The 10,902-nt window shown below is 37.4% G+C and overlaps 2 protein-coding genes across 2 annotated transcripts in view; one reads left to right on the plus strand and one right to left on the minus strand.

Annotated features, from left to right (window-relative positions):
* Positions 1–1,255: 1,255 nt before the first annotated feature.
* Positions 1,256–3,594, plus strand: LOC102201112 (testisin-like). The gene is made up of 7 exons (XM_005753082.1): positions 1,256–1,338; positions 1,481–1,501; positions 1,697–1,859; positions 2,126–2,394; positions 2,483–2,628; positions 2,706–2,948; positions 3,045–3,594. Exons 1-6 carry the CDS (start codon positions 1,284–1,286, stop codon positions 2,934–2,936), a joined length of 885 nt encoding a protein of 294 aa, XP_005753139.1. The 5' UTR covers positions 1,256–1,283; the 3' UTR covers positions 2,937–2,948; positions 3,045–3,594.
* Positions 3,595–5,153: 1,559 nt separating this feature from the next.
* Positions 5,154–10,902, minus strand: part of LOC102203045 (receptor-type tyrosine-protein phosphatase H-like) — a 14,782-nt gene continuing 9,033 nt past the window's right edge. The window contains exons 2-6 of the mRNA XM_005753089.1: positions 10,625–10,759; positions 10,342–10,464; positions 9,988–10,148; positions 7,073–7,208; positions 5,154–5,324 (exon numbers count right to left, since the gene is read on the minus strand). Of these exons, the coding sequence (XP_005753146.1) occupies positions 5,154–5,324; positions 7,073–7,208; positions 9,988–10,148; positions 10,342–10,464; positions 10,625–10,759 (726 nt within the window). The remainder of the gene's footprint in view (positions 5,325–7,072; positions 7,209–9,987; positions 10,149–10,341; positions 10,465–10,624; positions 10,760–10,902) is intronic.

Genomic DNA, 10,902 nt, shown 5'->3' on the forward strand with positions numbered 1-10,902 from the left:
TTTTTTTTTTCTTTTTTATGGTAGATTTCTTTAGTTTAAGACCTTCATTCTGGGCCTGTGGTACATTTAGAGCTCCAGATTTACCTTAATAATGTCTCTTTGTGTTTCTACATTCAGTTTCTGATCATTCTTAACAGGTTTTAATTAGTTGAAGAACATTCCTATAACACAATGCTTTCACTGTTATGCTGACTTGTATTGAGCAGCTGATTATTGATGCCACACTCATCATGGTAGAACTGAGACCAAACATCTGACCACTGCCATAAATCTAAGATATGCTGGAGTGTTGCACTGAGATTGTTTACAGGATTTCTGAAGCTTAGTTGGAATGATCACCAGGTTCTTTGTTACTTCGAGAAGCCTATCAGACTACTTTCGTTGGCCATTGTGGCCATTCTTTATAGCCTTAGCACATCTGTTGGTTGATATTGTGAATGTCTCAGAGCTCTGCAGAAAGTTGCTTCAGTCTCACGGTGCATTTGGCTTGGTTATCTTACAAAATATTTTAACATGGTTATAGCTGTATAAATCTTTGATTTCAGGCAGTTTAGAATATCAGAGGTGACTTTTTAAAAAAGTATTTTATAAACATCTATAGATATTATGTTTCTGTTTTGTAACCATGAAGTATGGAATGATTCATGACGAGGCAAAAAATTAACAGGAACAATTTTAGTGTTAGGGTGTAAAGGGAATTAGTCATAATGTTTTCTGAATGTGATGTAAATAGTTGTCACATCATGACAACATGATACTGGATAGTCATTAAAACACATGACAAAACCAGTAAATATTTTGTCACTGAAATATCATTTTATGTCGATATAGTAAACTGACTGACTTGTACAGAATTTCACCACAATCTCAGCAGATGACGCTGACTCAGTCTTTGGATATTTTACATATTTAATCTCCTTATTTGGTTCACAATCCACAGGGAGGTTTTTCGATGACTTTGAGAAGAACATTAATGTGGAAAGAAATACAGAACTGTAAAAAGGGCAGAAGTCTGTAACAAAAACTACTGCCAATATTCGTGTTTATTACAAATATGACATATAAAAAAAATTATATATATATTTTAAATTGCACTGTGGTCTTTAAATCTTTGTCCCAGAAATTAAAGGTAGAAGGAAATGCCTCAGTTTTCTGGCGGTGGGATGTGCACATGGGCAGGGCAAACATAGTGGCAGGTGACACTCTGCTTATATATTTGCCACTCACTGCTAGCTGGGTGACAAGTACAAAAGAGGGACACACAAGAACTGTGAATTTACACAATGGCGTTGAGGCAGTGGACTCATTTATTTGCTTTGGTGAGCCTCCTGGCAGCAGGTAAGTCAGGCTTATGCCAACATGTGCATGCAACATAAATGTTTTGACTTAAAATATAAATGCAAATATATATTTTCACTTAAAACCTTTTAAAATTGTCTCCTCTCATGAACAACACTGATCCTGTTGTGTTTCTTTCCAGAATCAAATGCTCAGCCTGATGGTAGGTAAAACAACAGTTTCTCTGATTAAAAAAAACAAATCATTAATTAAAATTTATTATTTTTTAATATTAATTATGTATTTTAAAATAAAAAAAATTAACCGGGATCCAGATAAAAACAGAAAAAATGTTTTCCGTGTTCCTACAATGATTTATGTTGCTTCTGAAGTTTGATCCTGCTGATCTTTGTTTCAGTATGTGGCACTGCTCCACTCAACGGCAGGATAGTCGGAGGTGAAGATGCTCCACCTGGATACTGGCCGTGGCAGGTCAGCGTGCAGCTACGTGGTAAACATTTTTGTGGCGGTTCCCTCATCAACAAAGAGTGGGTGATGTCTGCTGCTCACTGCTTCTCTGGGTGAGTAACACAAACATCTGTTTAATCTTTATACCTAAACTGATCCAGCTAGAACAGGACTTTGACTAACATTTGTCTAAAAGGCAAATACCAGATTGGAAATTCTAAAAATTATGTAATTCCTGAAACATTTCATGAACATAAATGCTGAAAAACTGACCCAAGCTTTCTTACTCTTCCAGCTCAAATGCAGCATAATGACAAATGTTTACAGTACATTTTTTTGTCAAAACGTCTATATTTTCTTTTCATTTCTATAACTTTAGTTCAAGTCCCTCTGGGTGGACGGTTTCTCTTGGTCTTCAGAGCCTGCAGGGTGCAAATCCAAATAAGGTGTCCAGAAATGTTGTCAAAATCATTTTGCACCCAAACTATGACAGTAAGACCTACGACAACGACATCACTCTGCTCAGACTCTCCTCACCAGTCAGATTCACTGACTACATCAGACCTGTGTGCCTGGCAGCAAGTGGCAGTGTGTTCAACAATGGCACTGATAGCTGGGTGACTGGCTGGGGTGCAGTCAAGGAGGGAGGTGAGGCTGTTGTTGGTGTTTCAGTGTTCATGTGTTCTGTGGTTCATTGGTTTGTGTGTAAACAGCTCCTCGTCTTGCATCCCATCAGTGGCCTTACCCTTCCCTCAAACGCTGCAAGAAGTGGAGGTGCCAGTTGTGGGAAACAGACAGTGTAACTGCCTGAATGGAGTGGGCACAGTCACAGACAACATGATCTGTGCTGGTGTTCTGGCAGGAGGCAAAGACTCATGCCAGGTAGGCTTCCTCATCTCATTTGGTTACATAATCAGATGTTTCAAAGATTCTCAGATGTGTCCTCTTCATCTCTACAGGGAGACTCCGGAGGTCCAATGGTGAGTAAACAGGGCTCTGTTTGGGTCCAGTCTGGAATTGTAAGTTTTGGATCTGGTTGTGCTCGGCCCAATCTGCCAGGAGTCTACTCCAGAGTGTCCCGTTACCAGTCCTGGATCAAGTCCCGCATTCGCTCTAATAGGCCAGGATTTGTGCAGTTCATCTCCAGCGGGCTGGATCCTGACAGCAGCTACACCTGTCCTGGTCTCTAACAAGACTCTTAAGTGAGTCTGAATATGAATGGGAAAAAATAAATATATATATAGCTTTCAGACCGTGTTTGGATCTCACTGATTATGAATCCTGTTTTACATCCACAGGGACATAAGAGCAGAGTCTTCATGGTTCCAAGTTGCTGTCGTAACAATCACTGGACGTAAACTGAGCCATGCAGATGTTGACATCTTTACCAAACCTGAAGATTTGGGTCATTCTTTCAGGAGATTGTTAGTGAAACATCATCTCCTGCAGCACTTTTGACAAGATTTCACCAGATTACTGAGTTTCCTTATTGCTGTCTTTTGCTGTCCTCGTTATCTCCATGTTCCTGTTGTTATGGTTTGTTGTTGTTGGAGGTTGAATTAGTTTGTTATTAGAAATGACCAACAGATGCTAACAATCTTCATTAGCACCCATTTATATTTATTTAATGTACTAATGATGCTCAGATCAAAATGAAGAAACTAATTCATATAACCTGATTATTTTGTAATATTTTGGTATGTTTCTGTGAACTAATTATACATAAATATGTCTGTTCTGTGCATTCTGATGCTGTTGTCTAAATATAAATGGTATGATTATGTAAATTTAAGAACTAAATTTAAATGCAATTCTAATTACATGTAGAATATAATAAACATTCATTAAGCAGAAAAATGATTTTGTTTTTGACATCATTCAAAAGTAAATATTATATATATTATTTATTTGTGAACAATTTGCATCATAAGTGACAGTTTTAACAAATCACGTGTTTTTTTCACAAGCTAAATCATTTTGAGCATACATATTTAATTTCACACAAAGGTATATTAAAACATACAATGTCCGTGAAAATATAAACAGAAAATTTTAAATTTAGATGTGCAGTCATGAGCATATTCTTGATAAGCTATTTTAAATTTCATTTTATAATACATCACAATCACAATCTCTTCATCACTCCATCTTCTCGGGTAGTTACATTAAACCTTCAGTCTATTTCATTTAAGGATCCAAATTATAAGAATAATACATCAGATATCAATTCCTGATGACTTCTATTGTGACTCCTTAAAGAAAAATGTGTCTGCTTGTTATATTTTGACTTCAGGTACCTGTGTGATCTAAGCAGATAATTAACAATTGCATTTTTCTGCTCAGACAGACACTAAAAAACTATCCACATCCCTAAATTTACTGAGTTTCTGCCATGTGATTGGCTGATTAGATATTTGCATTAACAAGCAGCTGAAGTGGCGTACCTGTGAAGTGCATGGTCAGTGTATGTCACGGTCTGGCTACAGACTCATTTTTTCTCAGTTGCAATGTATATACTAAACTGCATTTAACATCTCACGATACACTACAGATACTCCTGCAGTGCAGTCATGTTTTAGAGTCACTGTGGTAATTGTGCTTTTAATGCTTTTAATTACCCCTCTAATAATCACCCTCTACATCAGCCCATATACAACATTCAGAAATTACGTGAGAACGCAAATGGACTGAGGGAAACAGAGGCTTAAATACACAGTACAACGACGAGGAAACAGAAAATACATGCGGAGCAAAGCTGAGACAAATTAGACATGACGACACTAGGGAACCAAAACTAAACACACTGAACATGGAACACAAGACCTTCACAATAGAACAGGAAATGAATGAATGACTGACACATGAGTTTGACAGAGGAGTGGAGGAAAGGCAGACGAAAGGGAGCAAGGGAACATGAGGGAGAGAGAGGAGACATGATGGGCTCAGGAAACATAGAATGGAAAAGAAGGAGGGAGACAAGACGCAACGGCTCATACAAACACATAAACACAGACACAGAGAGAGAGAGGCAAAGACACAAGGCGAAACCTAACAACCCAAGAACTAAACAGGGAGTATAAAGAAATTCAAAACAGAACAACTAAGACTATAAATGAACCTGAACATAAACCATAATACAAAATATCACTAGAATAGAAGAAACTCAACATGATGGGTGAAAAGGACCCAGAACCATGACATTTTTAACATTCCCAAGTCATCAGAGGGCTATTTTCTCACACAAAAACAACAATTATAATATCACACATTTAGAAGAGATGCAAACTAAATAAGATCTGAAGTGTAGTTAAGATGTAATAGTTTGCATAGTAGTTTAAAACCAAAATATTGCTCATAGACAAATAGTTTTTCATTGGGTGCATAAAAGATTAAGTGCAGGGTTAATACTAGGCATTTACATTGTGCCGACGGAGCTCTTGGAGTGCAGTGGCATTGACGTATATGCTGTCTGGGGTCTCGTATGTGTTCTCACATATATCCTCATAAATGTTCTCTTCGTTCGTGTCTTTTGGTTGCAGACTGTCCATAATGCACTGGTGCAGGAAAATGTACTGGGACTGAAAAGGAAATACCAGAAGTTTTTGGTTATTTGAAATGCAGAACTACTGCCTGTAAAGATCATAATATATTATGATCTTTACAGGCAGTAGTTCTGCCCTAAACCCTAACCCTAACCTTAAAATATTCTGCAGTAGATCAAAAACAAAACATTAAGTCATTAATCAACATTATCTGAACATTACCTGATGCTGCTGAAGTGAAACAGAGCAAAGTTACAGAGGTTTTATTAGAGACACAGCTAAGCATTTTGCAATTTTGGATGATTTTAAAAAGTTTAAATTTGTTCAGTAGCCTATTGAACAGCAGAAATGAGTCTTTCTTTTCGGAAGCAAGTGAAAGGGAACAAAAAAAAGCAGCGGCCGACAGCGCTGTAAACAACGGTAGACTTGTGCATAATAAGCAAGCGACTAATGCAGAAAAAAGATTTTTAGATGGGAAACTGTTCTTGGAGAGAGACAGCGAGTTCTGCATGAAGTGTGATTTTATCGTGGTGGGAGCAAAACAGCAAAACTAATTCATGACGATGTTTACGTGAAGCGAAATGTGAAGCGTAGTTTGGATCTTCATTTGCTGCTGGTTCAGTCAATATTGTTTGGAGAGAGATAAAAACCTGCAGCTTCTGAATCTAGCGCAAAAAGGGCGTAAATACAATGCGCGGATCCGCCGACGGAGGGGAATCAGTGAGCTGTCGGCTTTCAGCCCCGACCCTGCCCGTGCCGTCGGGTGAGAGATCTCACTGCTTCTGATCTGTCGGCGGGTCCGCGCTTTGTGTTTATGTCTTTGTGCAGAATCCGTGTACCTGCTTTCATTTACTGTTTCAGCTGTTTGGTGATTGTTGAAATTTTGTGAGGTTTAACCTGAGATCCTGGCATTTCGGGAAAAATATAATTAGTATTAAAAATTGATTCAGGGTTTTAATGAATTGATTTTACGTTATCCAAGCCCACCTCTACAGCAAAACACTTGATTGAAATGTTATTATAGTCCTGTTTGTGACATTCTGGACAGTATTTGTCTTTGTGTCTATGTCTACATCTTTTTAAGTAAGAGAGCTAAAAAAATTTTTTCATAAAACAAAGCTTGTTGGACCTTTTTGTTTATTAAAAAATTGGAATGCTTTATTTTTGAAACTGTGCTGCAATGTTGAAAGAAAGCTATAAAATCCCAGGCAAGGAAAGTCGCCTTCATGTTTTTCTGTGTTTTTTCCTCAGTTACTTTAACACAAAGGCATCTGCTGTGATGCTTACACTTTTGATAAATTCTCGCAAGTGTCAGCTTTCTTTTTATAGATATAAAAATATGTACTGATACGTGATCAGAATTATAATATTTCTGACTGAGGCAAAATTTCCCAGATTCAAATCGAATCGAACCGTGGATCGAATCAATTCGGGACCATGTGAATTGGAATCAAATCGCCCTATTTTGCTGTAACATGTACAATGAACAAACTGGGCATTAAAGATTTTTAAAAAATATTTTAAGGAGTCATCTGCTGGTTAATGTGTACAAAGTTTGAAAACAGAAATTGAACAATAGAAAAAAATCTTTCAAACTCATATTTTAAGATGAAAGGATGGACAATAAGGACCTCAATTTAAAACAAACAAACATAATAACTGCATATCTTATGATGACTAAAATGCTGTCTGTGTGTTGTTTCACCAGCTGTGACTATAAAGAAATACACGGTTAGCTAATTAAGGAAGTAGTGGCTCAATCAGAAGCAGTTTAACACAGTTACCTCCGTCTGCACCATGTACGGTCGGCTCAGTCTCATCTTGTGTACGAAGGCATTGATGCCGACTGCTTGTTCTTTCTCCAACTGCTGAAGCAGCACATCCAGGGAAATGATAGTGCCAGTTCTCCCGACTCCAGCACTAAGAGAGACACAAGCGTCATAATAAGATAGCAAAAGGTTTTTAAGGTCACATAGAAAGCTCTCATCACTGTGTCTGTGCCAAAGTTATTGTAGTTAACAAAAACTAAACTAGAACCTATAACTAGATGTGAAAACAATGTGGAAAACAATACTGTACACAACAACAACAAGCTTCAATAAAATTATAGAGGAAATGTCTTTAATTATAGTCTTTGTCCCTTTGGTCAAATTTGTCATCACAGCCTGTTCAGTAAGGCTTTAGTGCATGTGTTTGCAATTTGTAATGTAATATCTGCTCAATGCTTTTAAAAATATACCCCTGACAAATACCCTAAATGTTATAATTATTAAAAAAAAAACCCACACAAACTAATGAAAGCTTAAATAAAACGGAACATTTTAAAAGAGTAAAAACCAAAGTGAAACTAGTTAATGCAAAATGAAACTAAAGTGAGCTGAAAACAAGACATCAAGACAGAAAGAAAAATGGATTAGAAAACACAAAACCTGAATGACACTGTTCTGTCACAAAAGACTTTTAATCACAGACAAGAGTGTTTGGGAATGTGATACCAACCCTTCACCTGCTCCTAATACGCTGCCTCGAAACATCACATTATATTTTTACAGTATCAGTCAGACACTGTCCGTGCTGTGTCTCTATAAAGTCTCACATATAGTAGAGTTTATATGTGAGTACGTAGTAATTTATAATGTTGTGGTTAATTGAATGCCTCCTCTGCAGATCCCAGAAGAGGTCTGACTGTAACACAGCATGTTGTATTCTACAAAGTCACTGGAGCACAATTGTGTCGTTGGTGGTATTTATATTTATGAGAATGATCCCAATTTGTTTCAGTGAGTTTTCATAATCTTACAGGATTGAAGGCCACAGAAGGAAAGAAGTAAATATAAGGATGAACTAGTTGCTCCTAACTGAAGATCTTTAAACTCAGCACTTATACAAAAACTGACCTTTAATAAATTATGATTTAATATTAGTAAATTCTTTATGCTGACCAAATTTATGGTCTCCAGCTTTTATGTCACTTCTTCGTAATCTAATGTGAATGAGACTAAAGAAAGCGTGCCTGGCAAAACAAAAAACCCAAAACACCTGGATTTAACCAAGCAAATAGTCAATAGCTTTCCCATTCATACTTACTGCAGTAATCAGTAATAATGTTTAATAATTTTGGCAACCAATAGCTTATTTAACCCTAACCCTGAAGTAGCATCTTATTTATTAAGCGGTTATTTAGGAAGACATATCCTGTAGTAATGAAAAATATGTTAGTCCATTTCAGAAAGGTCAAATTACTGGCCTCCATCAAGCAAAGAAATATAATTGCTGAAACTCCTAAAATGGGTTAAGACATTTCTAAAGCATTAAAAAAAATTATGATATAATAAAATATAAAAATTAATATTAAAATCTGGAGAGAAAGTAATGAGCCATCATCTTTTGAGAGTAAATATGGTTGCAAAATATTCTTGAATGATTGTGATTTGAGCTCAGTTAAATGTTTGGTGAAACCAAATCATAAAAAACAAAACAAAATACAAAACTATTTGACTTGCTTTCACCACTCAGTTTAAAAAACAGCAGCCGTGTGTGTGTGTGTGTGTGTGTGTGTGTGTGTGTGTTTGCACGTGTGTATGTGTGTGTCTGTGGGGTCTTTAGTGATAATTCAGTAGGATAGGCACCATCAATGTTGAAAACTATAAATATGTTTTAGAGCAACACTTTCAGATAAATATCCCAGAGGTCCTGCAAGTGGCCCTTTTACCTTCTTTTACTTTACTTTTATTACTTTTAATAGGCCATTTGGAGGATCTCTTGGTACTTAGGACTGTTAGGTTGAAATTGTTAAATGTTGTCATTGTGTTACTTAAATTTGTACGCCTTGCCTTAAATTGTATGATCAAAGACATTCTTCTGTTTCTGTTCCCATCCCCAGCCTGTTGAATGGTGAGGGAGGTAATTAGCTGTAGTGTTTAACTGTAGAGACATCCTATGTGAAAATTCTCTGTCCTTATTTAGTGAGTATGTTTTACTTCCTGCCATTTATGTCCTCACCTGTATATGGTAAACCGTTGGAAGAAGCTAAGCCAGATAAAGGGGTGAGGGGAGATGACCCTTTGTGATCAGCAGGACGTCACATAAACACACACACACACACACACACACACACACACACACACACACACACACACACACACACACAGGCTTGTATATGCACAGACACACATGCACACACACACAGTGCCTTAGTTTTATGACGCACCACAGGGCGGTTTTACAATGGGTGTTTGTGAAATTGTGGGTGCTGGTTCTTTGGAGTCGTTTGAGGTCGAGGGCAGGAGTGCTGCCGTTCGGCTCCCCTTGCTATAGCATGTGAAAACCGGGTGAGCTGTTCTGCCTTGCATTCTTCATGGGTGATAAGTCTGAACTAGCGGGCCTGCTGAAGCGCAGACTCAACAAGGACCATTCACTTTTATAGTTTAGCTACTCAGTTCTCTTAGATGTTTATAGGCTCTTAAAAGAAGAGGGGCGATGTCCCAACTTTATTGACTTGCGTTGCTGCCATCAAATTTAAAATGAGCTGATATTTATTGTTGGAATTTGGGTTGTAAGTGATGTGAGTTTACCTAAGTTTGTTGACAAGATCATCTAAAGTAAAGGTGGTCCAGTATTAGAGTGTGTGACTTTAGCTGGGTGGATATTTTATAAAAGCAACCCTGCACCCATGTAAAAGGAAACACTTATTTCGTACCTGGAGTGAACCACAGTTGGTGCTTTGCCCCCTTCTCTCTCTATGTGCTGTCTCACCAGTCCTCTGAACTGGATCAGGACCTCTGTGCACTCTGGGACTCCATGATCAGGCCAGGCAGTAAAGTGGAAATGTTCAACTGTCCGTTCTTCTGAGGTTTTTCTCTGTGAAGAGAAAATATCCATATACAGTTACTTTATGTCGATGTCTTGATATACAGCAATTATCAATCAACCATTATTCTTTTAAAAGCAACATTAACAGTTAAAGCCTTCAATGTTTTCTATTCATGTTTTCTAGCCTTACTTAGTACCATCTACACACACACACTCAGAAGATATAAGTAAGTTTTTATACATCTTTCAGGTTGAATTCTCTCAGCGTCCAGTTGGTCTCCTGTTGCTCAGATCTCATGGTGACCAACAGCTCTCCATAAAGGCATGACTTGCTGTCTGCAGGCCAGTATTGTTCACACTTGGTCTAGAAAAATGAGCAAAAAGCAACACAATATACGTACAAAATGTATTTTAATCATAGATCTTGATCTGTTCTTTGTGAAGTGACCAGTATGTTTCCTCCTGACAACAACTTCCTTGAAAGACTATCAATAAAACATTTTAAGATTTTCCTGAAGACTTACCCGCCCTCCTTCAATGCAGTTGGTTACCATAACGATCCTCTTAACTCTTTGTTCCCAAATCATTCTCCAGAAATCATTAACAGTAGAGGGCAGAGGGCCCTGAGTGGCAATGTACTCTCTGTTACTGCTGTAGCCCTGAAAAGCAGTGGACAAAGTTAATATGTAGACTAATTTAGCTTGTATATCTTCTGCTCGTTATAGAAATGAAAAAAGAAAGCTCATGAAATCGCACAAAGGTGCTTGTTTATATGCTTTCTGTATGGTGTAGTTATAAAGAG

This window comes from Pundamilia nyererei, unplaced genomic scaffold, assembly GCF_000239375.1.
Source record: "Pundamilia nyererei isolate P.nyererei 1_Seehausen unplaced genomic scaffold, PunNye1.0 scaffold00400, whole genome shotgun sequence".
Lineage (NCBI taxonomy): Eukaryota > Metazoa > Chordata > Actinopteri > Cichliformes > Cichlidae > Pundamilia > Pundamilia nyererei.

What these genes read in the sequence shown, in the direction of transcription:
- LOC102201112 (XM_005753082.1), top strand. Translation starts at nt 1,284, where the DNA reads ATGGCGTTGAGGCAGTGGACTCATTTATTTGCTTTGGTGAGCCTCCTG. An exon ending in GGTGAGCCTCCTGGCAGCAG is followed by an intron (nt 1,339 to 1,480) that starts GTAAGTCAGGCT and finishes GTTTCTTTCCAG; the next exon opens with AATCAAATGCTCAGCCTGAT. An exon ending in ATCAAATGCTCAGCCTGATG is followed by an intron (nt 1,502 to 1,696) that starts GTAGGTAAAACA and finishes TCTTTGTTTCAG; the next exon opens with TATGTGGCACTGCTCCACTC.